Source organism: Chanodichthys erythropterus, chromosome 10 (assembly GCF_024489055.1).
Source record: "Chanodichthys erythropterus isolate Z2021 chromosome 10, ASM2448905v1, whole genome shotgun sequence".
In the NCBI taxonomy this organism is placed as follows: Eukaryota; Metazoa; Chordata; class Actinopteri; order Cypriniformes; family Xenocyprididae; genus Chanodichthys; species Chanodichthys erythropterus.
Genome location: NC_090230.1, coordinates 34,427,945 through 34,455,634, shown reverse-complemented (window position 1 = coordinate 34,455,634; position 27,690 = coordinate 34,427,945). Strand labels below are relative to the sequence as shown.

General features: G+C 36.2%; 1 protein-coding gene across 3 annotated transcripts; it reads left to right on the top strand.

Annotated features, from left to right (window-relative positions):
- The first annotated feature begins 50 nt into the window (after window positions 1–50).
- LOC137028549 (metal transporter CNNM3) lies at window positions 51–27,050 on the top strand. Of its 3 annotated transcripts, none has more exons than XM_067397489.1 (8): window positions 51–1,666; window positions 3,237–3,380; window positions 3,462–3,620; window positions 4,963–5,132; window positions 6,125–6,221; window positions 6,786–6,916; window positions 8,345–8,471; window positions 26,652–27,050. In XM_067397489.1, the coding sequence occupies exons 1-8, from the start codon at window positions 283–285 to the stop codon at window positions 26,684–26,686; spliced, it is 2,247 nt and encodes a 748-aa protein (XP_067253590.1). In that variant the 5' UTR covers window positions 51–282; the 3' UTR covers window positions 26,687–27,050. The 3 variants fall into 3 exon arrangements, with proteins under 3 accessions (XP_067253590.1, XP_067253589.1, XP_067253587.1); XM_067397488.1 differs by lacking the exon at window positions 26,652–27,050 and adding an exon at window positions 8,764–9,581; XM_067397486.1 differs by lacking the exon at window positions 26,652–27,050 and adding an exon at window positions 10,051–14,091 and having other exon boundaries at window positions 53–1,666.
- The last annotated feature ends 640 nt before the right edge of the window (window positions 27,051–27,690 follow it).

The window sequence follows — 27,690 nt, the reverse complement described above, 5'->3', positions numbered from 1 at the left end:
CGTTGTGGGCGTGGTTTACCAAGCCAGCCCGTTCTCCGATTGGTCAAGCGAGAACCTGCCGTTCTGTCATTGGTCGATCATTGACACGACGTAGCGTCCGTGTGAAAAAAGAAACTGTGTTCATTGTGGCTCCAGCGTTCGGGGGCACGTCCGTGCCCATTCCTTAAGAATCTCCGAGCCAAGATGGCGGCCGGACCGAGCCAGTTTCCCTCACCGTTTTATATGAAAACAAGTGAAAAAGTAGGAGGGTAGCAGCAGCAGCAACAACATCAGCAGCGTCACATGATACATAAAGCCAGGCTGTCCTGTTCCAATATGGTGGTCAGCTTGGCGGAGCTGCGTCTCCCGTTGATCATATCGTTCCTGTGCGGGTTCGGAACCTGCAGCCTTCAAGAAGTGCAGGTTTTCGGGCTGCGCCTGGAGAACGTTAGCGAGCTGGTGTACCTGCGCGAACGGGTCATCGTAGCTCCGAACGGGACCGCTTTCAAGCTCCGATTGTTTGGGTCCTACCTGTCCAATGAGACCTGGCCGTGGGTCGCGTTCGCCGCGGCTGGAGGCGGTTCGGGTGACCCGTGCGCGCTGGAGGAGCGCCGCAGCTCCGCTGCGTTCAAGGTGCACGGACAATTTGACTTGGATGAGGAAAACAGCGGGCTTCTAGAAGTCCAGACTGAGTCTGCAGCATCCGAAACGGAGAATAAAGATGCAGAGCCTGTTTTCCATCACATGTGCGTCTTAAAGGGCCAGACGTGGGGGTCATTCGGGTCGGACAAGTTTCTTATTAGGGACCCGGGTGTACCATCTGATTACATTCCGCTGTGGGGTTTGATTTTGGTGCTTGCGCTTCTGGTTTTGATTTGTAGTGTGGTCAGATGCTTGAATCTGAGTTTACTGTGGCTGGACCCACTGGAGCTGTATGTTCTGCACAGCTGTGGTTCGGAGGATGAGAAGCGGGCGGCCAAGCGCCTCAAGCCCATCCGGAGGAGAGGAAATGTTTTGGTGTGCTCGCTCCTGTTCATTTGTGCATTGGGTCACTCGGTGCTTGGCGTTCTGTTGTACCGCCTCTATGGGTCTATCCTCCCCGCTGTGTTCACTAGTGGCTTCCTCATATTCCTCCTGGCTGAGTTGGTTCCTCATATCGTATGTTCGGGCTATGGGTTTCAGATGGCACCGGGGTTGATATGGCTGGCCCAGATCTGTCTCATTCTGACGTGTCCGCTTTCCTGTCCCCTCGGACTCCTGCTGGACTTGATCCTCCACCGGGACGTGAGCACCTGTGGCATCCGTGAGAAAACCATGGAAATGATTCGGACTAGTGTGAACGATCCGTATAATGAGTTTGTCAAGGTGGAGTTCAGTAAGGGCGCTCTCAGGACCAAAACGGTGGAGGATATCTTGACGCCCCTGAAGGATTGCTTCATGCTGCCCTCAACGGCCGTGCTGGACTTCAACACCATGTCTGAGATCATGCAGAGCGGCTACACGCGCGTCCCTGTGTACGAAGAGGAGAGGTCCAATATCGTCGAGATCCTGTACGTGAAAGACTTGGCGTTGGTTGACCCAGAGGACCGCACTCCCATGACCACCATCACCAAGTTCTACAACCATCCTCTGCATTTTGTTTTTAATGACACCAAGCTGGATGCAATGCTGGAGGAATTCAAAAAAGGCATGTCAGATCCTAAGCAGATGCCTTCAGACTACATGTGTTGGCCTACGGAAGAGGATTAGGGCCAAGCAGTAATAAAAAAATAAACCATCTCGAGATTAAAGTTGTTAAATTTTGAGAAAAAAAAGTCGAAATAAAATGTTGAGAATAAACTCAACAAATTCGTAATTTAACAAATTTGTTCTCATAATTTAATGACTTTATTCTCAATATTTTATCTCAACTTTTTTCTCGAAATGTAACAACTTTAATCTCGAGATGGTTTTTTTATTATTGCTTGGCCCTAATCCTCTTCCGTAGTTGGCCTGATTAGGCCAATATTGAATGCATTTAATACTTGGAGATTCATTTTCATCAAACTTTTTTATTATTATTATTATTATTAATGTTGTTATTCATTGAAGTGTTAATACTTACTAAAAACAAACAATTAAAAATATATTTAATCATACTTTTATTATTGTTATTAATCTGTCAAAATGGTTTAGTAGTGTTTTGATAACTTGCTAATCATAATCAGATGCCTATATTGGTGTGCGACCAATATTTTAGAGATTATCTGCAAATATTTATATCTGCAGATATTGAATGCCTATAATATGTGGGGGTTTATTTTCATCAAACTTTTTTTTATTATTTATTATTATTATTAGTATTATTAAAAATGAATACTTATTAAAATATTAACAATTAAAAATATATTAAATCATATTAATTTGTCAGTATGGGGAAGTAGTGCATCATAATCGGGCCTTAAAACTAGGTGTATTGATGTGCAACCAATATTTTAGTAATTATCTGCAATTATTTTTGTTGGTCTGATATAGTAATGGGCTTTTTATTTAATAATTATAATGATTAAAATATATATTTAAATATTTAAACATTTAATTTTATTATTATTAATCTGTCAGAATGGGTTAATAGTGTTTTTATAACTTGATAATCATAATCGTATACCTTCAAACTAGGTGTATCGGTGTGCAAATTTTAATTATTTATTTTACCATTTATCTGCAATTATTTGTGTTGGCCTGATTAGGTCTATATTGAATGCATATAAATATTCAGGCTTTTATTTTCACAAAACTTTTATAAAATATTTTATTAATTTATTCTTTGTTAATTTTTTTGTGCATTTTATATGATAACACATCTACAACTGTTTATATATCAGTGTTTATTACATGTCTAATAATATTATAATATTTATTATCTATTAATAATATAATAATATTTATTGTCTAATAGGATATATATATATATATATATATATATATATATATATATATATAATATAATATATAATATATATAATATATATAATATAATATATAATATATATATATAATATATAATATATATATATAATATATAATATATAATATATATATATAATATATAATATATATATATATAATATATAATATAATATATATATATATATATATATATATATATATATATAATATATACACTCACACACACATGTAATTTTAGAAACTTAAGAGTAAAACTTAAGTCATTAGAAAGCTGCTTCTTCTAAAGCACATGATCTCTGTCCTCACAGGAAACTCACACCTGGCCATTGTTCAGAAGGTGAATAATGAGGGTGAAGGAGATCCGTTCTATGAGGTTCTGGGGCTGGTCACCCTGGAGGACGTTATTGAGGAGATCATCAAATCTGAGATCCTGGACGAGTCTGATGGTTACAGTGAGTGGCTGATGTGTTTTAGAGGCGATGCCTGTTGCATCATGTGAACTGAATTCTAATGGGTTTTGTTTTGTTCCACAGTGGACATGAAGGTGAAGCGTCCGATGGCCCCGTTGGAGATTCCCCTGGAGCCGCGCAGCGTTCATGACGAGTTCTCCATCTTTAAACCTCCAGAGGGCGAACCGAAGATCCGCACCTCTCCTCAACTGCTGCTGGCCACCCATCGCTTCCTGTCCCGAGGTCTGCCTGCTTCAATATGAAGCAATAAGCTGCAAACATCTGTGTGTTACAGTGATTTTTTTTATTATCGTTTAAAAGGGTTAGTTCACTTCAGAATTAAAATTTCCTGATAATTCACTCACGCCCATCATGTCATCCAACATGTTCATGTCTTTCTTTCTTCAGTTGGAAAGAAATTAAGGTTTTTGAGGAAAACATTCCAGGATTTATCTCCATGTAGTGAACTCCAACAGGTTGAAGGTTCAAATGTCAGTTTCAGTGCAGCTTCAATGAGCTCTACATGAGCCCAGCTGAGGAATATCTAGCGAAACAGATATTCCTTTTTAAAGGGATAGTTCACCCAAAAATGAAAATTTGATGTTTATCTGCTTACCCCCAGCGCATCCAAGATGTAGAGGACTTTTTTTCTTCAGTCGAACGCAAATTATGATTTTTAACTGCAACCGCTGCCGTCTGTCAGTCAAATAATAGCAGTGATTGGGAACTTGAACAATAAGAGTCGAAAAAACTTCCATAGACAAATCCAAATTAAACCCTGCGGCTCGTGACGGCACATTGATGTCCTAAGACACGAAACGATCGGTTTGTGTGAGAAACCGAACAGTATTTATATAATTTTTTACCTCTAATACACCACTATGTCCAACTTCGTTCAGCTTCCGGCTAGTGAGGTCGGATCGCGCTCTGACAACGGAAGAGATGTCTCGCGCTCATTGAAGTATATGGGCGAGACATCACTTCCGTCATCACAACGCGTTTTTTGACCTCACTAACAGGAAGCTGAACGAAGTTGGACATAGTGGTGTATTAGAGGTAAAAATTATATAAATACTGTTCGGTTTCTCACACAAACCGATCGTTTCGTGTCTTAGGACATCAATGTGTCGTCACGAGCCGCAGGGTTTAATTTGGATTTGTCTGTGGAAGTTTTTTCGACTCTTATTGTTCAAGTTCCCAATCACTGCTATTATTTGACTGACAGACGGCAGCGGTTGCAGTTAAAAATCATAATTTGCGTTCGACTGAAGAAAAAAAGTCATCTACATCTTGGATGCACTGGGGGTAAGCAGATAAACATCAAATTTTCATTTTTGGGTGAACTATCCCTTTAACCACAAATGCTCGTCTTGCACTGCTCTGCGATGCACCACGCATTACCTAATCATGTTGGAAAGGTCATGAGTGACATAGGTGGATATTTTTTAGTCTGACAAGAAGAAAGCGCTAAAGAAGTTTGCTTCAGTCTCTCGGATCAATGCCGGGACGTTTTGTTCTGTTATGTTCTGGTTAATGGAGGTGATTTCATACACCATTAAGCGGCGCACCTCCTTGTCTGTTTCAGAGGTGGAACACTTCAGCCCGCAGCGCGTGTCAGAGAGAGTCTTATTTCATCTGCTGCGGCACCCGAGTGTCAATCAAGAAGTGAAGTTTGACCCCGGCAACCGGCTCAGTCCTGATCATTACCTGTACACGCGGAATCACCCTGTGGATTACTTCATTCTGCTGCTGCAGGTACGACAACAAACCTCAGTGTGCCTTACATCTGTCTGCATGCCAGTGTTTATGGACATTGTTTCATGTAAGGCACTTTATAAGCACTGGTGTAAATAATAGTGTTAATAAATAATTTATAATATCTAAATATGATATTATTACTAGTAGCAGTAGTAGTAGTAGTAGTACTTTTTTTAAATTATATTTTAAATATCATTCATTTAAGATTGATTATAATTGCTGTTGTTGTTATTGTTATTATTATTATTATTTTTAAAAATATATAAACATATTTAAACATCAATCAATCAATAAATTATTTATTATTATCAATCTGAGAAAGTGTTAGTAATGTTTAAACTTTGTTTTTAAGCTGGAAGAGCTCAACTTCTTATAAATTCACATTTTTGATCATGAATTATGTAAGGCACTTTATAAGCACTGGTGAAAATAATAATGTTAATAAATATATAATATCTAAATATGATAGTAGTAGTAGTAGTAGTAGTGTTATTTTATTAAAATATTGATGTTTAAAATGATATTTTAATTATATTTTAATATTTGACAATCTAACATAGATAATATAATAATTATGATTCTGTAATGAATCATAACAGTAATAAATACAATAGTAATTATTATTGTTATTATTTTAAGAGTTAAAATTATATTTACAATATTTTACATATAAACATATTTAAACATTGATTAAATGTATTATTTATTAATAAAAAACTGTCAGAAAGAACTATTTTAAGAGCTCAATTTCTTATTTTAAATTCACATTCTTGATCATGCCCTTTTCCATTTGTACAATTAAATATAAATAATATTTTATAATTTTTTTATAACAAAATGTTTTAAATAAATATACATTCACATTTTATATTAATTGAAATTAATATTTTGAATTACAAAATAACATTTTTGGCTAATTTTGTGAGATCAACCATTTATTAAGCATTTATTTTGGTGATGTATTTCTGTGCATGTTTTTGTGTGTGTAGGGCCGAGTGGAGGTGGAGATTGGAAAAGAAGGCTTAAAGTTTGAAAATGGCGCGTTCACTTATTATGGCGTGTCCGCGCTCACAGCTCCCTCCTCAGGTACTTCCTGCCCATATGTGCTTTTATTATAATCCCAGATCAAATCTAATCATCTGTTAATGACGCTGCTTAACAAAAATGAATGTTGGCTTAAAAATTTGTGATAGTCCAAGACATTGCAACGAGTTTTGGTTGTAAGCTGTAGGGCAACAAAACAAAAAACAGCTGATTCTGCAAGCCTTTTGTGTTTTGAAAGCAAAACGACTATATGGGACTATTGTTTAAATGTTGATGTTCCACCTAACCAGTCACACAGACACAAACTTTCCAAGTTTTTCTGTCCTCACTGAGAGTAACATGACCAATGAGATTTTACTGCGGGCGGGACTACCATTAAAACAATAAAAATGTAAACCAGACATCTGACAGAACATCTCGCAGTGGATTGCAGTAGCAGTTGGTTAAGACACAAAACACAGATAAACATCTGATTAAGTGATAAGATTTATCTCTTGTTGTTTTATTGCATAACACCTGATTAGCTCCAGAGTGTTATTGCACTGCCATGAATGTCAGCAGTCCATGTTCTGGTATATTGACCGTAATGATTGTCGGTGTGATCAGTCCACCAGTCTCCGGTGTCCACGCAGCGTCAGTCCCCCAGAGACCCCTTTGAGCTGGGAGAAGCCACCAGCCCGTCCAGCTACTGTCCCGACTACACAGTACGAGCCCTCACAGACCTGCAGCTCATCAAGGTGAAAACACACACACTTTACTTCCTTTGAGCTCATTCTCGCTTTTGCGTTCGTATTTGATCACTGAGCATTGATTATGAATTTACTTTCATAATACATGTTCCTAGTGTAAATGTGCATGATTTTAAAAAATAAAATTGTTTGTTCTCCTTCATTTTAATCAAAACATCTCGCACCACCTCTGATACGACATTCTTTTCAGCTGATGTCACGCTTCAGTTTTTCAATTTTTTTCAATATAGAAATGGATTTTTTTGGTAAAATATTACAATTTAAAATGATGTTTAGATATATTTATACATTTTAAACTTTTGATTATTTTATTACTGTTGTTGTTTTAACATTTAAAATGTTAAATATATTTAATAATATGTTCAAATAAAATTGCATATTATATTAAATATGTATATTTATTATTATTATTTTAACATTTAAACCAAATTTATAAATGTATTTAAATACACAATCATTGGTAATTGAATTAATATTGTTGTTGATGTTATTGTAACATTTAAACTTAAATTTTAAATATTTTTAATATTATAAAATAATATATTATATTAAATATTTATATTTATTATTTTTATTATTATTATTATTATTTTAATATTTATTTAAATGTTTTTTTAGAATATCAACACCAGTAGTAATGAAATTACCTATGTTTGAGCATTTAAAAATATTTTAAATGCTAAAATAACAATAATATAAATGTTTAATATAAAATATAATTTTATATAAATATATGATTAAAAATATTTAACATTTAATTTACAACAACAATAGTAATGAAATTACCAGTGTTTGAGGGTTATTTTAATATTTAAGATTAAATGTTATATGTATAATATATTAATATAAAATTATATTAAATATTTGTATTCATTATTTAAACATTTTTTTTTATTTAAAAATATTTTTAATTATATTTAAAAAATATTTAAATTTCATTACCATTGTTGTTATTTTAACATTTAAAATGATATTTAAAATACTAAAAAAAAATGTAGCAATTAAAATATCTTTTTTATGGATAAACATTAGCTCTGAAGTGGTTAAGCAGTTAATATGCATGCTTGCAAATTACATAATTGAGTCTCACTTAAAATCTCATTTGAATTTCTTGCATTTAACATGAAATATTATTTTTATACCTATAACCATGGAATATAAGTCAATAGTTTTATTTGATTTATGGAATTGTAGTTGATTTCTCTCATGAAAGATTTGAAGCGCAGTGTTGTATTGTTTAATCAAACATTTTTGCTTCAAATCAAAGTTTGTAATGTTGTGATACTTCTCAGAGGTTTTTATTTTAGGAACTTATTGAAGAATTTTTAGAACAATTATTTGACCTTTTTGTCGCACGTGGATACTTCTCATTTGTTATTAAAATTTTTGTTATTAAAATTGGCCCGTGTCCCACAGGTGACCCGTCTGCAGTACCTCAACGCCTTGATGGCGTCCCGGGTCGCTCAGAGCCCCGACCCCCCTGAAATTAAGATCCTGCCCAACAGTCAGACTAAACTCCTGAACGAGAAAAACACTACTCAAGGTATGTGGCACGAACACACAGCACACATGCATGAAACGGAACATTGTGTGCGACTCTTTCTGTTTTGGATTTTGCGTATCTTGTGTGTTTCTGAGTATTTGGCCAGCTTTGGAATGTTGTGGAGTCTAAACATGCGGGAACACGTCAACCGGGAATGTCTATAAAACACTGTGTAGTGTTAAACCAGAGGCTTCTGTCTACATCCATCTCTTCTGCTGACTAAGACTGTGTTCTCTTTCTTTGTCTTTTTCTCTCCTTCCCTTCATTTTCTCCTTCTTTTTGTCTCCATTAGACTTTCAGCTCCACTATTCATTCTTTGACGCAATTGACAACTACTGTTAGTGTACTTTGCATGAGGTAAATGCAAGTGATAAGCATGATATGTTACGTTTGAAACATGTATCCCATCAGCACTCGACGCATCACAGAGCGCCACCAGGTGGTTGGTATGATACATCAGTGCATGCCAAATGAAACGGATAGCGGTTACATTTGAATGCATCACTGATATGAGCTTAAGTCAGTCTTTTTTCCCATAACTTTTTAATGCCACCGTTTTACAAAGTAACCCTCTGCTATATTAATGCTGTCTGTTGGCACCTCCACATTAAACTCTCAGACAGGATATAAATGTCCAGGTAAGTCTTCTTATGAAGTTCCCTCTACTCTACTAAACTGGTAATAATAACAAATGCTTTTGAGCCAATAAATAAATCAACTTTGGGCTAAGATGCTTTGTACAATGTCCATTTTAATATAGTAGGCTGATATTGAAAGCCTATATTATCAGAATATATAGGAATCTCACAAAACCTGTAAAGGAACATGGGTCCATATTTCACTCCAAAATCATATGAAATGGTCTAAAGGAAACAAGCTGCAACAATTACAGATGCACATTATCTTGCCATTCTCATTTACTATAATAAAAAAAGCAATGATATACATACTTAAATTGTAAAATATGCAAACATCATATTAGTATTTGTTGTGCCAGCCATAAAATATATTATTGTATTTTTGTTTTGGAAATGAGATTGAAAATTTTGATTGAAAATAACTAAAAATTGTAATTAGTGCATCATTTATAAATTTTTTTCTCAATTTTGAGCAGACAATGTGCTAAATTATCATTAAAAATAATGTAAAAAAAAAAAATACAAATAAATGCAAAACTAAATTATCCTTAATTTTCTTTATTTTTATGCAAAAAAAAAAAAATTATATATATATATATATATATATATATATATATATATATATATATATATAAAATAAATGGTAAAGTTTTTACATAAAATTTAACATTTTATTTTTATTTTTATTTTTTTTGTTGTCTGTCTTCCAATAATAAGCTATTAATATGACAAATGTCTCTTACGTTGTAATGATTCATTGGACTTAAAATTACATGGAAACTATTTCTTAATCCATCTACAAATTTGCAAACACTTAAAAATAATTCTCAGCCACAGTATTTTGGACACGCTTCAATGAATGATGTCAGAATATGTTGCCAGAGAATGATGAATGCCTATTTCTGACGGATGGTTTCGTTCTGGTTTCCTGGGATCTGCAGGTGCGAGCAAAAGCCAGGAATCTAGGCCAGACGAGGAGCTTCACAGCCAGAGAGGAGCGTTTTGACCTTCTATCTAACCTTCCTCAAGAACTCACAAGGATTTTATTATGACAACTAATTTGTTTGTTGCCGTCTTAAACGAATCTTTTACTCCTGGAATGCAGCGATTGAGCCAGATGGAGGACTGTTGAGGAAAACAAAAGACATGTCATTCTGGTCAGATGGGATCTGTTCTTGCTGTTCTGCTTTTTCAGCCGTTCCCTCTGATGTCATTTCCTCTATACACATTTGGGTTCACTTATTTTCTTAAGGTGTATATGTGTGCATATGTACTACTAAATTAAATGGTTTTGTGCCAAGATCTTACCATTCCTGTCATATCATAGAACCAGTATTACAGCCCTGAATCCAACGTCTCCATATTGTCAAGCCCCAATGTGCCAAAATGGGTTCAGAGCGACACAAATCTCGTTTATTCACCCTCATTCCAAACATGTAATCTTAAGTTTCCAGTGAACAATGTCTTTTTGCAGATCTTTCACCATACAGTGACATTTAATAGTGACTACAGCTGTTAACCTGCATTAAGAAAAAAAATGGAAATAAGCTATCGCAACTTAAAATTTAGCATTAGAATAATTTTCCCAGATTTAACTTGAGAACTCAAATATCCAGTGTGTCACTAATACATTTCAAGTTGACTAAACTTAACATTTTAAGACAGCATAAACACTTTTAAATAATTTTGACTACTTCATTGACAATCAAAAATCATTCTCCATACATATTTGAACTGGAATAACCAAGAAACTATAGCATAATATCATCAAATATGAACATGAATATGATTTCAGACCGTTGGGGAAGTAGGTAAAGATTAATCATGATTAAAACATAAATGTTTTTCAAATACAGGTTTGTTGGAGACAACAAACTTTTTAGGCCACAATAGAGCTGTACGAGTTTGGATAAACTGAGAATCCCAATTTTTTATTTATTTATATATATTTTTTGGTTTAAAATGGATCACATTTCTCTCACGATTCTGAATAGACAGCTAAACAAAATAACGGGTAATTTACTAGAGTTTGTCAAAATGTTAATTGCTGCATTCTATTTAATGTTTAATTAATCTGAATTATTGAATGAATGATTCAATGACTCACTCATAAAGACTTCTCTTTTCATTACTGGATGAATCAGCGACTTTAAGCGAATCTCTTGAATGAATGATTCAATGGCAAATATATATATTTAACAGTCACTTGTCGCCATCTACTGGCGCATCAATGTAATTGATCTTTATTTGAAGCATCAAGTTACTTTCAAAAGGTGATTTACTCCATCGCTATTGTGTGTGTGTGTGTGTGTGTGTGTGTGTGTGTGGTTGAAAAGTTTGTTTGTAAAGCTGTTTCATACTTATACGTGACAGCGGCTCTCCTTGGATCAGCGGCAGCGCAAACACAGATTTGAATGTTCGCTGTGATCGTACTTGTCAAAAGTTTAATAGACACTGGCGAATCGTTGTCATTTAGGAGTAAGATGGAGAGGGTGTTTGAATCGAGGTCACGATAACGATTAATCGCGCAGCAAAATGTGCACAATATGTAAGTTTATTCACAGGAAACTTGCAAAAAGCTGGATCAGATAAAAGATGTGGCCTTAGATGCAGAGGTTTTAGATATTTGTATATTTGGTCCCTTTCTGATTTATTTGCTGAAAAACATCATTTTAAGAGTGCATTTTTCACTGCATGGGGCTGCCTTTCAGTTCTGCATCTCAGAAACATTTGAATTATATTCGCTGACTAAATGCCTTGCATGACTGTAGCGATGTAGCTAACAGTATAAACGAAAAATATCGAACCTTTCCCATACTGGCGCTAACTGACCGTTCCATCAGAATAACCAGAAAAATGGATCTTAGCAATACTAAAAATCCCAATGTTGTATCATATTTTGAAACATTGTGTAGATGGCTAATTAAACTTAATCATATTTCTTAATGATTCTAGAACTTTCTCTACAGTTTCTTTTTTTTTTTTTTTTGGTTGTTCTGTTGAAATGATTTCTATATCCGTTCCATCTGCTTATCCTAGAGAAGATGTTTGGAAATCGAATTTTTATAAACTCTCTTAGTGTATTTCGACATTCCAGCCTACACTATTGTTCAAAAGTTTGGGGTCGGGAAGATTTAAATGTTTAAAGAAGAGCATAAGCATTCTTATGCATATTTATTGCATAAGAAGACTCTTATGCTTACCAAGTTGGCTTTATTTGATCAAAAATACAGTAAAACAGTAATATTGTAAAATATCATAATTTAAATAACTGTTTTCTATTGTAATATATTGTAAAATGTAATTTATTCCTGTGATCAAAGCTGAATTTTCAGCATCGTTACTCCGATCTTCAGTGTCACATGATCCTTCACAAATCATTCTAATATGCTGATTTGCTGCTCAAGACACATTTCTTCTTGTTTATTAATGTTGAAAATATTTGTGCTGCTTAATTTTGTGAAAACCGTGATACGTTCTCTTTTTCTGGATTCTTTTATGAATAGAAAGTTCAAAAGAACAGTATTTTTTTTTAAATAGAAATCTTTTGTAACGTTATAAATATCTTTACTGTCACTTTTGATCTGTTTAGTTTTTTTATTATTATTTCTTAACAAGAAAAAATTGTACTGACCCCAAACTTTTGAATGGTAGTATGTACTTTGGGTTTTGTTGTGCAAAGGAAGATTTGAGATTTGAGTAACTGAGACTTACTTTGTGTACAAGAAATGCAAGCCTTCATTTTTTCCGTTTTATTGATGCAAATAGTCATGATGTATCCACTTTTACAAGTGTTTTTATAAGTGTGCATATTTATGTTGCCTTCATCATTATAACCCATCTGCTTAAAACTGACCGCACCGATCAGTGTGTGATCCCAAGTAAATATTTTCTGCTGTTAAAAATCTTGTATTGTTTTTTTCTGTTGTAAAAGTCAATTTATATGGTCACAATATAATGAATGTATAATATATATACATATAAAAAATCCCTTTCTTGTCTTACTCTATCAAGAGAAAAGCTGGGGGGTTTTATAGCTTAGAGATGACTGTAAATGAATATGAAGCTTCTGGATCATAAAGGTTGTAAAGTGGGAACAGTTGCTGGCAGATGTAAATTTTTCAGGTACAAACATTGATCTTACCAGGGATTCAAACACACTTTTACTTCTGACCAGCCATTTTGGCAGTTGAGGTTCAAATCTTCTCTGTATTGTATATGGGTCGTCGAATGCTCTTGATATCTGTTTCATAGGAAATAAACACAACCCAGTGCTAAAATGATCGTCGTTCATTTTATATTCTGTTTCCAGTGCGTGTTGGAGAGCTCCATGCATAGTAATGATTTTGTGTATATGCTACATGAGCTTCCCAGTATGGTATGTAGAATTCAGAAATCCTTATTAATGGCGACACCGGTGGCCGTTAAGTGAACTGCAGCTTGTGCTCTCGCTCATTGCACTGAATGTGATTCAAGGCTGCAATACTCACGGCGAAGTACTTTTTAGTTGTTAGCTTAGAAGTAAAAAGATGTATTAAATAGCATACACTGTAACTTTTCGCTGTAAATTTACAGTAAAATACTGTACAGCCACTTGCTGTATTTTTACAGTACTACTTCTGTAAACAACATTTACAGTATAGTGCTGTAATTATCACATACAGTATCCTGCTGTAATATTTTGTACTTTTACAGCATTATACTGTTTATCTACAGCTATTAACTGCATTTATACAGCTTTTCATACTACACTTATATTTCTCATTAAATAATTAAAAAATATACTTTATGTTATGGCAAAGGAAATGGAAAGCAACATACTCTTGAGTTTTAAAACTTATATATATATATATATATATATGTATATGGAAAAAAGCAGAAAATTGCAATGTTGAAAGGTCAATGCATTCAACAGTTATCAATGAACAATACAGCAATCTTATTTACATTTAACATTTTTCCAAATGTGAAGTAAAAACAAATAGTAGGCCTTAAAGTTTTTCAGTACTGCTCCTTTTTTGCACAGTGTTGCCAGTCTTGAAGGTCCCTTCTTGTTTCTTAAGCCGTGTTCATGGTTGATGTCAAAGTACCTAAAAAAGCAGAAAAGAAAGAGAAAAAAGGAGAGAGAAAACAGTAATGAATATTGTGAATATATGCACCATATAGCATTTTTGTGAACAGCCTAAGCATTTGATTGCAGTAAGTTAAAATGTCCAATTAACACTTCAGAAAAGATGCAACTAAAAAATGTGTATAATTGTATTCAATGAAATTGTTTATTCAGTGAATGGACTATAGGCACAACTGCTTCCGCGTTGTACGTCGTACTACATCTCGGGAGTTTCTGGTAAAAGCATTCAGCTCCCCTCCATACAGCACTAACCTGCTGCAGTACAGTGCTCGTCTTCTCATTAACTGTCTCTCATATGTTATACCTGTTGAATTTAGCTTGTGTGTGTTGGTGCTCTTATCCCAGTCTTTTAAAATAGTCAAATAAATAAGTGGTACCTGCCTCAAGACATTTAGCAATGTTAAATATTTAAATTCATCTTTAAGGGTTAGTTTACCCAAAAATTGTATTTCTGTCGTTAATTACTTGCCCTCGTGTCATTTAGTAAATTTAATGCTATTAAATCCTGTCATCATTTACTCACTCTCATGTCGTTCCAAACCTGTATGACTCTCTCTTCTGTAAAATACAAAAGAAGATATTCTGAAGAATGTTGTCAACAAAACCATTTTGGTTAAGCTACCCTTGACTCCAATTATTTTATTTTTTTATGTTATACAGAAAGAAAGTAATTCATGTTTGTAATGACATTAGGGTGAGTAAATTAAGACATTTTGGGTTGAACTTCTCATTTAAAACAATAACATTTTTAAAGAGTTAACAACTAATTTATGTAAGACGCTGATATCTATCTTTCATGATGCTCTCATTGAAATAACATTTAACTTCAATTAAAATTCATAAGAACTATTTAAACATAACATATTTAAATAAATAAAAAAATAAAGCTTTGTCCTTATCCCATGGGATACAGGCTTTAGAGATGTTTTGTTATATTATCCTTTAATTGCCCTCTTTTTTACTATGGTTTAACTGTAAGATCGTGGTAGACAGAGCACAGGTAAAACCATGCATTTCTTCACTGTTAGTAGCTGCAAATTACTATAAAGGTGGTGGTGTTGTATTGACAAGCTTGTAGTTGTGTGTATTAGCTTTTTCAAATTTACCTCAACATGTCTTTACATGGTCGCAGCTGTTTTCAACTAGATTCACCACCGAACCTGTAATGTTCCCATGATATCACACGACTGTTTTAAACTAAATTCTGAGACAAATCTGAGGCATCAAGTGACTTGCACTGTTTATTACTTCATAGGGCGACAGTGGTTAGCGGGTATATTTGCCTTTTGCAGTTTCTCATGCGCTCCAATAGAGTGCCCCAGGGATGACGCGTTTTTGTAGGTCAACCCGGAAGTTAGCGGTGCACGGATTCCCTCGACTGAAAGCCTATTCATTTTTCCCATAGACTTTTGGAAAATCGCAGAAAATAAGCTCTGTGTTTAACAAAGGGTTATGACACTTACACGTTTTGTCTATCAAGATATTCTTTACAAGTTAACACAACATTTATAGATTTTGAAGCCTAAATAAAGTGGTCAGATATGAAAGGCTAACAGTAGGCTATAAACGGACTACAGCACACCATGGTCGCGGATCAACGTCGTCACCACCAAGCGTCCTCAAACTGTATTTAAAAAACAACTTTATTTAAAAACATGCTCACTGATTATGATCTGCGCTGTGTATGAATACTTATCCACTTTTTCATGAGAAATGCTGTCCAAATGTCCCGTTTTTAATGATGACATCTAAAGTCCCCGCCAAAGGAAGTAGTCCCTTTTAGCAATTTGTTAGCAACCGCCGATTTGAAGACGCAGTAAAAGTTTTAAAAATCACAAGTGGGTTATAACTGTTTATGTCGTAGATCAAAACGTGAAAGTATTTGGAGGCTTCATTAACCACAGACCTTATTTCAGGCGATTTAGCAAAAACCCATTCAAAAAACCCATAGACTTTACGGCGTTGGAACCGGAAGTCCTAAAATGCTAACTCGCTTCCAGGCACTCTTTTAAAAACAAAAAACAGTGCGGGAGGGGCAGGCCCGGATTAAGAACACATTGGGCCCTGGGGCTATAGCAACACCAAGGGCCCCCTTTCATCTGATTGCCATGCCACAGTGTCTTGTACCACAAGATTTTTTTTTTATTGTTATTATTTTTATATTTTTACAAATCTCATTTTATCAAATCATTTCATATAAGCACAAGCACACTAAATATTCCATGCTATTTAACACATTAAAAACAAATGCATTAACTCCAGATATGAACTCCAAACAAACAGGTTGCTAAAAGCAGCAAAGACATTTGTCATATTTCAGTCATACTTCCTCAATGATTACTTTACCATGAATAGTTCACCCAAAAATGAAAATTGTCATTACTTACATGTTACATGTTGGTAACCAGACAGTTGACGGCACCCACTGACTTCCATAGTAGGAAAAAAGTCAGTGGGTGCCGTCAACTGTCTGGTTACTAACCTTCTTTAAAATATCTTCTTTTGTGTTTAACACAAAAAAGAAACTCATACATGTTTGGAACATCATGAGGGTGAGTAAATGTTTTTTGGGTGAACTATCACTATAACTATAAGTACTGTTAAATAGTCTTTTTTCTAACTTTAACAGAGCAGAAATCCTTAATGATATCATTAAAATCCATGGTTCTAACAATGTCGCATTCTAGGGACATCCGTGTTAGATGGCTCAGTCTTTCTTGGGCCATTGTTGACCGCAATCGAGATTTAATGAAAGTTAATTTTGAGAAGGAGCGCTCTCCTGATGCATTTGTGACTGGCAAGGTGAGATATAGTCTCAAGGCTATGTCCACGTTTGGAAAAACATTTTGAAGGTCCCTTGCTCTCATTTCTTTCAGCAATTCCCTGGCTGATGCAGTCTTTTCTTTTTTGCAAAATGCTTTAAAATGTACAATCTCATCAGCAAAATCTTCTTGTAAGTCTGTATTGTATTTCTGTTGTAATTTAACACAAGAAGAACGAAGCTCTTGATCAGGGAGAGTATGGATATTATTCAGGAATGTGAAAAGGTTAGTGATCTCTTTGTATGATTCACTTCTTCTATCAAGCTCTGCTGTAAGACGGTCATTTATCACATTAAAAACATCTGCAATAAACTTCTGTCTACCAGACATCTGCAAGTCCTGATGAAGTTTGTCTGGTTCATCTGCATGTTTTTTGCGTGTTCGCTTTCTCTGGGAGTCACTTTTGTAGGCCTGCGAAATAGTGGGTGACATTCCTTTTGCTGCTGTTTCAAAACTGTCAAACTGGCCTCTCAACCCTGCAACAAAGTCCCTTAACGATGCAACCAAATCCACAGCTTTGGAGAGATCAAGGTCAATGTCTTGTAGGACTGTACTAGTTGTATCAAAACGTTGAAGTACGCAGTTCCAGTATTTGCAAAGAAGAGCGGTTTCCAATTTGTCCATTTGCTTTGCGAGCACTCTAGCTTCGTTACGAGTGGATAAATTTTGATTGTCATCCTCAGACAAGTCAATGAGAGACCGCCGAATATTTGAATAGTTGTAGCACAGTACTTTAGTTGCTGAGGCGTGTGCAGACCAGCGAGTGTCTGAAAGAGACTTTATTGTCTCTATTCGCTTGTTCTCATTTGCTTCGAGACCACTGGTAATCACCTGCCATCGCGAGGGTGATCGGGAGCAGAAATTAAACAGTGTCTGCACAAATGTAAAGAACTCATTTGTTTCAAAGCAGCAATTCACTGTGTTTATTCCCACCAAGTTAAGTGTGTGTGCTGCACAAGGCACCCATTCTGCCAGTGGATTTACCTCCCGAATGCGTGATTGTACACCCTTATAAACCCCCGACATATTGCTTGCATTGTCGTAACATTGTCCTCGACAATTGTTTATGTCAATCCCCAGCTCATGCAGTACAGTCATCACAGAGTTAAAAAGCGATTCCCCTGTGTGGCTTGTAATAGGAAGAAATTCAAGAAAGCGTTCTTCTATATTTCCCTCTGGAGAAAGGAATCGCGCTATGAAAGTGAGTTGATCAACATGGGCAATGTCTGGCGTGGAATCCACGCTTATAGAAAAGTACTTGGCTAATTTTATTTTGTTGACAATCTCTGACAAAACTTTTTCTCCCATCAATTTGACAATTTCTTCACATATTGTACTAGATAGGTAGGACGGCTTTCCTCTCCCAGCATTTCCAAAACGAGCTATGTGTTCCCGCAGAAATGGATCGAATTGAGCAATGAGTTCAAGTATTCCCATATAATTACCATTATTAGGGGAATTGAATGTCTCAGCATCGCCCCTGAACGATAGACCACGCTCAGACAAAAATTTGACTGTAGCCACAACCCTTTTTAGCACATCCTCCCAGTACTGACACTCCAACTTGAACTGATCCCTCAGGCCTGCATCAATCTGCCCCTTTTCAGATGTCCTTGACACCCAAGTTACCATGCACTCTCTGTGTTGTTCAGAGTTCTCATGATCAGGAATGCGACTGTGGGCATGTTTCCAGTCACTGTATCCAGATGGTCCAGAAAATGGTGAATTGCCTCCAAACAGTTTACAAACAAAACAAAACACAGATCCTTTGATTGGAGAGTACAGAAGCCAGTCACGTGGAACAGACTCACCATTGGCAAGTTTTCGGCTAAAAAGACTCTTTGAAAACGCCCGTTTTTGGTGTTTATATTGTTTTTCAGAAGCAGAAAAATCACAGCTGCGATTCTGACATGGCACTGGTCCTTTTCCGATCCAATAATTTTGGCCTTGTATGTCAACTACAGCAGGCCAACATCCCGGGTCAGTACTGTACATTTCATTTTTCCCTGGAGTCTGATCTGATTCGTTGTCTGGTGGTGGCACCAATATTTCATCGTGCACTGGACTATTTCTGTCATTATCTAAAGGGGCAAAGAAAGCATTCATAAAAACCCTTGCTTTCATATTAAAATGGTAATTGTTTCTCATGTGGACATCAGTAAAAATAAATTTGCATTGCACCTCAGTGCAACTCATGCATTCAGATGGAGATTTGTCCATCTGGTTTTCTATCTTGCATTTTATCTCAAAATGATAGATGTTATTTTAAAAATATAGAAGTTACTGCAGCCTCTTATTTACATGAAGTAGAGCTGATTAATATTTTTAATGTGCATAATACATATTTTAAAATTGTATTGCATATATTGCTGACACAATCATTCTTTCCTCTGATTAACACAAAATAAACTATTTTGAAGAATGTGGGTAACCAAACAGTTGATGGTCCCCAGTGATTTCCACATTTTTTTTTCCTAATATGGAAATGAATGGGGACCAGCAACTGTTAGGTTACCCACATTCTTCAAAATAGTTTATTTTGTGTTCAACAGAGGAAAAAAACTTATTCAGGTTTAAAACAACTTGAAAGTGAGTATGTGATAACAGGATTTTAATTTTTGGGTGAACTATCCCTTTAAGGACAAGGGTCCGCGTGATAACTATTAGGATGCTGTCACTTTAAGACCTGCACGGTGTGCACGCGTCCGATTTTCTCAACTCACTTCAGACATAACCAACTGTGTTTATGTAAACCTTTTGTGTATTTGACAGTATTATAGCGCAATCAGACGCGAAAGATTAAGTCAGGTGCTGTTTGACAGGCTTAAGTGTGTGTGCACGCTTCGGGTATGGGGTCAGAAAAAGCGCATTTCAGAACAGCACACGAATGACATGTTTAACTGGCAGGGCTTTAAAGCACATGCAAATAAAGAACTTTTGTGATTGCGAATAAGTGCAGTGTCCCGTGAGTAACCGCTGTGTTAACGTGTGATGTGAATGTGTCGAGGTCGAGTTGTACGGATGGAGGCACCAGAACTGCAACTGATAGAATGTGCTTCAAAGGCAGATAGTGGAGACAAGTCACACGACATTGGTGGTCGTTAAAACACAGTAGGAAAGTTAATTCGGGATTTTTACACGGGTGATGATGATGAGAGAAAAACACTGACATTTTGAATTCAAACGGCAATAAAATCAATCGACTCGTCCCTGTAAATGTTGAAAACACCTTACGTTTTCATGAGAAACAATTACCATCCGAATAGGGCTTAACTCGTTATAAGAATAATAACTTGCTGCAGTTGCTATCTCACCTTCTTCAACGTGTAAAGCACGGAGATCGGCGACGGTGTCGGTGGGTGAAGGTGAGCTGCCGCTGCACGCGGGGTCTTTCACTGGCTCGGGTGTTTTATGTGATTCGAAGAAGTCTGTTAGTTTAGGAATTTTTGCTCTAAGATTAGCTTCCCTTTTCTCCCTTTCAAATTTATTTTTTCTTTTTTGCGCACCACTATCACTTTTTTTTAGCATTTTGAACACCAGCGAACAAGCAATAAAGGCCAATTTCCCATTTTCTAGTTTACATGCGATAGCATAACGCAAAGAGGCGTTTTCTGATGTCATGGTGCGAATTGTGAAGTGATTTTGATTGGACGGTTATTTATCAGTCAGGCACATTTTCCAATCAGTTTTTCTTGTTATTTTATTAGACACAAATCAACCACTTATGACTTGTCAATCTCATTTCCTCCAGCCAATCACGGGCCCCCTCTACCCGCGGGCCCTGGGGCTTCAGCCCCACCTAGCCCTTATGTTAATCCGGCCCTGGGGAGGGGGAGGTCTCTCTCACTTTGGCCTGTCAGTTCAGAAGACAAACCAATGGGCCGCTGTCCCTGTGTGATGGGCCAGTCCTTGGCAAAAAAAATAAATAATAAAATAAATAAACTTTTATCAGCCCCAAAGTGCGTCGGCCCACTGGGAAAATGCCCGGTATGCCAGATTGACTGTCTGCAACTAACTAAACACCGTCACTGATGAGTGCGCTAAGGCAGGACCAAACCATTTCATGCAGATAAAGGGGGGTGGTCGGTCAATATGGATGTTTTAATTTTTGGTCAGTGGTGATATTTAACTTTTATTGCCAAAATAAGTAAAACAAAGACATCATTCATTATTATTTGAAATATACTCAATGATGATGGTTTATATGGTGTATAATATAATACAAATTTTAAATGAGTTTTTACCTATTTGTTGGGGCCCCTGTCAGTCAGGGGCCCTTGGAATTGTCCTAACTTTTCCCCCCTATATGGCGCCCATGCTCACACACACTGCAGCATCGATTAGTGATGGGAAGTTCGGTTCTTTTCCGCGAACCGGTTCTTTCGGACAGTTCGATTCAATTTTCGGTTGAAAAAAACGGTTCACCGGTTCTTTTCCGCTCCGTCGTCTATCGCGGGCCGGGTTGAAAAAACAAGTGATTCAAATATATAAAGTTAGTAATCATAACATCAGTCAACTAAAACATTATAATCTGAAGCGTTTCTTACAATTTAGTTTTGCATCTAAAGCATCCAAACACATATACAGGCAGTGATGTGCAAACAAAGTTTTACAGTTATAAAGTGAATAAATTAGTCTTCATCAGCGCAGAAACCATGATCCTCTTACATTATGATTAAATAAACTTACATTTCACCAGATTGGCCCCTCATTCGAGTCCTCTCATAGCATCAGTTGTCCTAGTTAGCCGGTGCTGTGATGTTACTGTTCGGTAGCTTCAGATCACGCTGAATCACGCATGCGCAGTATCATCAGCTCACCGGTTCTCAAATCAGACACGTCCGAAAGAAGCGGTTCTTCGGTTGTGTACTGATGATCCGAAAACCGTTGCAACCGATTCTACTCGAGAACGAGATTGAGATTCGAGAACCGCGAGAGCGATTCAAAAGGAGTCGCCAGTTTGCTCTCGCTGTAGTTTGATTACGTCATTTTTTATCTTTATATCACCTTGTTTAGAAATTAAAGCTGTCCATGGATTATTTATGAAACAAATAAATGTTTAGTTTGATAAAAAATAACTTGAAAGCACAACTGCACAACTTTTACTACATTGCTTTTTAAATAATATTAATATAGAAAAATGAATTTGTAGAACTACTTCTGAACATTATGATCTGTGTACAAAATATTATGTTCATGTTGGCATGTAGTTTATTATGTATAGTATTATGTACAGTATTTTATTAATCTGCTATGGTGTATTTGGAAAAGCACAATAAACTTTTTGTATTTTGAATTAAGTCATAAAGATATTTCCAGTATGTTTTATATTATCACACTGTCCGATGTTCAACAAAACTTGACTAACGTGCTTTTCGTTCACTTGAAAAGTTAAACGCATGCGCAATATCATCAGCTCACCGGTTCTCAAATCGGACGTGTCCGAAAGAAGCGGTTCTCGGTTGTGTACTGATGATCCGAAAACCGCTGCAACCGGTTCTTGACTCGAGAACTGCTCGAGAACGAGAACCGTGACAGGCCGTGTTCGTTCGTGTGCGCCGCGCATGCGCACTCATATCAGCTGCTCTGCTGCTCGTGCCCATCATCATCAGTTCTCTCTTTACAGCAGGTTAAGTCAGTGTACTGTTGGATTAACTGAATAACTCCAGGATGTTGGTTTATTTCGAGAGGAAGTGTCAGGCACGTCAAAAAGTGAGTAACTTTAGTAATTTGTGGATTCATGTTTGCTTACTGAAGATGCGAACTGTTTGGAACGATTCAGACCGATTTGGTGAACTGGTTCAACCGGTTCACTGAAAAGAACCGGTTAAAAAGAACGATTCGTTCGCGAACCGGACATCACTAGCATCGATCACTAAGCAGAAATAGGCAAGTTGTATTATTTCAAATCGTGTGTTACAAGCCTCAGTGCAAGTAACGTTAGTCTCCCCCCCCCCCCCCTTCCTGGTTCTTGAGCCATGTTTAGGGTGTATGTCAAAGAGCCTAAAAGCAGAAAGGCAAAGAGAGAAAGACAGAGAGAAAAGTGAATATTGTGCATTCATTTACCATAGCATTTTTTTGAACACAAGGACTCACAGCTAAGCATATGATCTCAGTAATGTCTCCTGTAACACTTCAGAAAAGATGCATCTTAAAAATAATTTAAAAAATAAAATCGTTTATTCACTGAATTCTTTGTCATAAACCTGATACACGTGAAAATAAGCACAACACTTACGTAAACAATGGAGCTGCATCAGATGATTGAGCCTGAAACGAGAGAGAAAAAAACAGGTTGTAAGAATAGCATAGATTTGTCTATAACATGAAACATCACTCATGAAAGATCAAACTATTCATGACTAAATAGAAACGCGAACGAAAAGCACCATAAAAAACTGACTTACCGTGTATTCGCAGCCGAACAATCGTTTATCCATCTTCACGACACAGGCACAAACCGGCACAAACGTTTTGATTAATCAGGCGGGAAATAACATCTCCGTCTTCTCAGCAGCGCCGCCCGGCCATCCCGCGTCTCAGGCGAACTGACGCTTCAAAGCTTAAAACTGCACACTAAATTCACCCAAATATCGTTTAATGATAACATTAAACCCCGAAGAGTCGACGTGAAACACTAAAAGTGTTGGGAGAGAAGCTAAAATGTATGCCTGGCCTAGAAATTTGAAATGAGCGCGGGGAAAAAAATCAATCCCATAATGCAATGCTTCTACAGTATTATACTGTATTAGAGTGAAACAGGCTGAAAACAGAAAACTACTGTATATTTACAGCATGTTACTGTTTTATGAAAATACAGTATAATACTGTTAGAAATTACCTGTAAATTTACAGTAAAGTTTTACAGTGTAGCGATATGGATATTTTTGCACCAGCTCTGCAATTCACCGGCATCATGTCGACAGATGAGGTACTGAGATACACTCTAAGTTTTGATTATAAAGTATTTGAGACCAGAATCTATATAGATCTGGTCACGTGTAACTAGTTTGAATTAATCACATTGATATGCATGGCAAAGCATTATCCTGTCATTCATTTCATATCTCATTCAACGGAGAGGCTCTCGTGCAGGGTTGCCAGGTTTTCACAAAAAAACCCACCCAGTTACTCCTCAAAACTAGCCCAATCGCATTTCAGGGTGGTCCCATGGTAAAAATCGCATTTTGGCGGGACTCCTCTGGTAAAATTCGCATTCCAGGAGCTAAATATCACATTATTTTGGGTCAATTTAACCCGTGGACATGAAAAGTGTAAAAGTAGCCAAATTCCACGGGAAAACCGCATCACATCCTTTTAGAGTTTCGTCCCGAGGCCAGCCTAGGAAGTCGGGAAAGGGCTAGTTTTTTAAGTTTTGTTACCAGGAGTTCAAACAATGCAATTAATACATAAAAATTCTTACATATAGCCCCTTGATATGTAATAACTGAAGAGCATAAATGAAAATGCAATCTCAATTCTGGACACGTACAGTAAAGTGACACTGCACGACTGAATGTCAGGGAAGATCCTGCGTATCATTTGAACAGATACACACAACTGATCTAATGCAATGATTTTTGGATATTTTGAAATGTTATTTAATTGTCCAATACTTTCTGCGGTCATTGTTATTGTGCACGGCGCTTTCAATTCAGTGTACTTGTGTATTTTATTTGAAAAATTACTGCTTATGTCTTGTGTGATGTTTATGAGAACTAGAATTCAAACGGAAGTTACATTTCCAAATAACTTGCTTAAAAACCCACTACATTGCTCATTTGTGGTTGTGGTGCTTCTGTTTTTTAACAAAGACATTGTCGAGATGAGTTACTGTACATCTGTAACATTAAGCATGATTTATTTAAAGCATTTTTTGTTACAGTATTGTTACAGTAAGTCAAAGCATCAAAATATTTAAAATAATTATTGTGTGAAAACATTTAATACTTATTTATTAATGACTATTTAATCTGTAAGCATCATGCGTTATTATATATTATATCATGCATATATATATATATATATATATATATATATATATATCTATGAGTAGTTGTGGTGTGGCGTTTTTTTTTTTCACAACCTTATGACCAATGCCACTTCCTTTTGCCAGCACGCGAATGACAGAAGAGTGGAAGTACATATATTGTCATTCTCCTATTCTGAGATAAAGTGCAGTGCATGTGTATGAATATAGCCTACTACTGTTCAAAAGTTGACTACTGCTGCATTTATTTGATCAAAAATACAGTAAAAACTGTAATGTGAAATATTATTACAACTGAAATTATTTATTAAAATGTAATTTATTCCTGTGATCAAAGCTGAATTTTCCTCCAGTCTTCAGTGTCACATGATTCTCAGAAATCATTCTAATATGATGATTTGAGAAACATTTTTAAGGGTGCGTTCACACTTGGCATGTTTGGTTCGATTAAAACTAACCCTGGTGCGATTGCTCAGTTCATTTGAACATATGTGAACGCTGCCATCCGAACCCTGGTGCGCATCAAGCAAGCGGACCGAGACCGTTGTTTTGGATGTTCAGTAAGTTCTGTCTCAAAATAGGCAATACGTCATAAAATCCGACCAACACGTTGTGAATGTATCCCTATGCCTTAAGGTTCAGTATCTTTTGGTTCGGTGGTAAAATTGCCAATCTGAACGCTAATCCGACCAGGACTAAATGTTTTTTTTCTTCTTTGGTAACAGACCAAATGAACCAAACTTCATATTGTTGTGGTAACCATGATTCAAGGATTCTTTGATGAATAGAAAGTTTATAAAAAAACAGAGAAATCTTTTGTAATATTATTATAAATGTCTTCACTGTCACTTTTGATCAATTGAAGGCATCCTTGCTGAAGAAAAGTCTTCATTTCTTTCTGACTCCAAACTTTTGAATAGCAGCATTTCAAAAGTAACATTTATATGAAATATTATCACTTATATACTAACAATGTTATTTCCATGTTATTTTATCCCTCTTTCTACCTTCACACACCCATTGCCTGTAACTGAGGCAGTATTAGCACAGGTTGTGCATCCGGTTATATTTCAACAACACGCATAGACAGATTGAGTCATAGAAGGCCTGCTAAACTGGACAGACTGGTTAAAATGATGTGGTAATGACTGTCTGACCTAATACCAAATTATTAACATTAACAAATTATTTTATTAGTTTACAAGCACTGTTACACATGCAGCCTGAAAATAAGGAAGTTGCATAAGTGCAGAAAATAAACTCCAGTGTCAGTAAATGGGGATTGCCTGATCTTCACTTTTGAATAACATATTTTCCTAATAACCCAATTGTGGATATTCTGTCACTGGAGAATAGGTCATTAATTAATCTAGAACTTTTTCTGTATTCTGACCTCAATGAAAATGAAAGTTAATAAGATCACGTGTCTTTATTGTTAAAGTCTATTGCAGAGATCTTACTAGTAGGCCTAGTTAAAGTCAGCATGAAATCACAATTGAGAATTTGTTATGGAATATTGCAGTATTTATTATGATCTTTTTTTTTTATTCATGTGCCCTCATAATCTTTAATCAAAATATCTTCCCCTCCCTCTTGCAGTGACATCTCTTCTCTTCTCTGATGACGTTTACTGACACAAGGGCGGGGCATCCTGTCACTCCCATGAGATCGACCAATAGAAAACCACAACCATCCAATCAATTCCCCATGGACCACCCTACATTTTTCTTGTTCAGGAAGCCATTTCACCTGGATATACATCACACATAAAAAAAAAAAAACTGCAACATCTGGTTAATGCCGGCTTTAAGCGCTAACACTAATATTTCTTTACCATTGTTTCATCTGTGTGCAGTTATTTAGGAGCACAAAAAAGGTGTTTTGTATTTTTATGTCTTTAAATAAAAGGATCATCTTAAAATGCATTCTGTCTACGTATTGTCCATCGTCAGCACACTGTCCCTGTTCTGTCAGTCTGATTTTTGTATTCGCACGGACCACAGCGCATGCGCAAGCACTAGATAGTGGCGACAACTCCTTCCGTCCTCTCTCCGGGTTCGGTCTCGTTCGTCCCGGCAGGTTGAACTCCGCGGTGGGCTCTCGTTTCTCCATCGTGCACGTAGTCGATGGTGGGTGGCTGGTCTCTGGATGTGGAGTGGTGCTGGTGTCGTCCTCAGCAGGGCCGAGTTGTTGTTCACCAGCACCCACTCCATGTATGCATTGAATTTTGTGGAATAAATCAATGTAAAAGTTTTGAATTTTTATTGACATTTTATTGGCTAGTAGGAACCCACATATCACCAAAATAACAATAAATTAAATTAGCTACTTATCAGATTGTGTTTTATTGACCCTTACAGGGTAGGTTTAGGGTTGGGGTAGGGGCAGTTATAGTTACAATGTGCAGCAAGATAGTAAGGACTGACTTAAATGCCATATTATTCGACTAAGCATTACTTTAAGGAAAGCTTACTATCTGTTTACGTTCTGCCTTAAAAACAAATGAGATTCAAAAAACAGATTTACAGCCGTTACAGCACAAACAGTAAGCTGGATGGAGGACTAAGGCTCAAACCTTCGCAAAACAACATTGTAGGTAAGACTAATACTTTTCTAATACATTTCTTTCAAATACCTA

What these genes read in the sequence shown, in the direction of transcription:
- LOC137028549 (XM_067397486.1), top strand. Translation starts at nt 283, where the DNA reads ATGATACATAAAGCCAGGCTGTCCTGTTCCAATATGGTGGTCAGCTTG. An exon ending in GCTGGAGGAATTCAAAAAAG is followed by an intron (nt 1,667 to 3,236) that starts GCATGTCAGATC and finishes CTGTCCTCACAG; the next exon opens with GAAACTCACACCTGGCCATT. An exon ending in ACTTCATTCTGCTGCTGCAG is followed by an intron (nt 5,133 to 6,124) that starts GTACGACAACAA and finishes TTGTGTGTGTAG; the next exon opens with GGCCGAGTGGAGGTGGAGAT.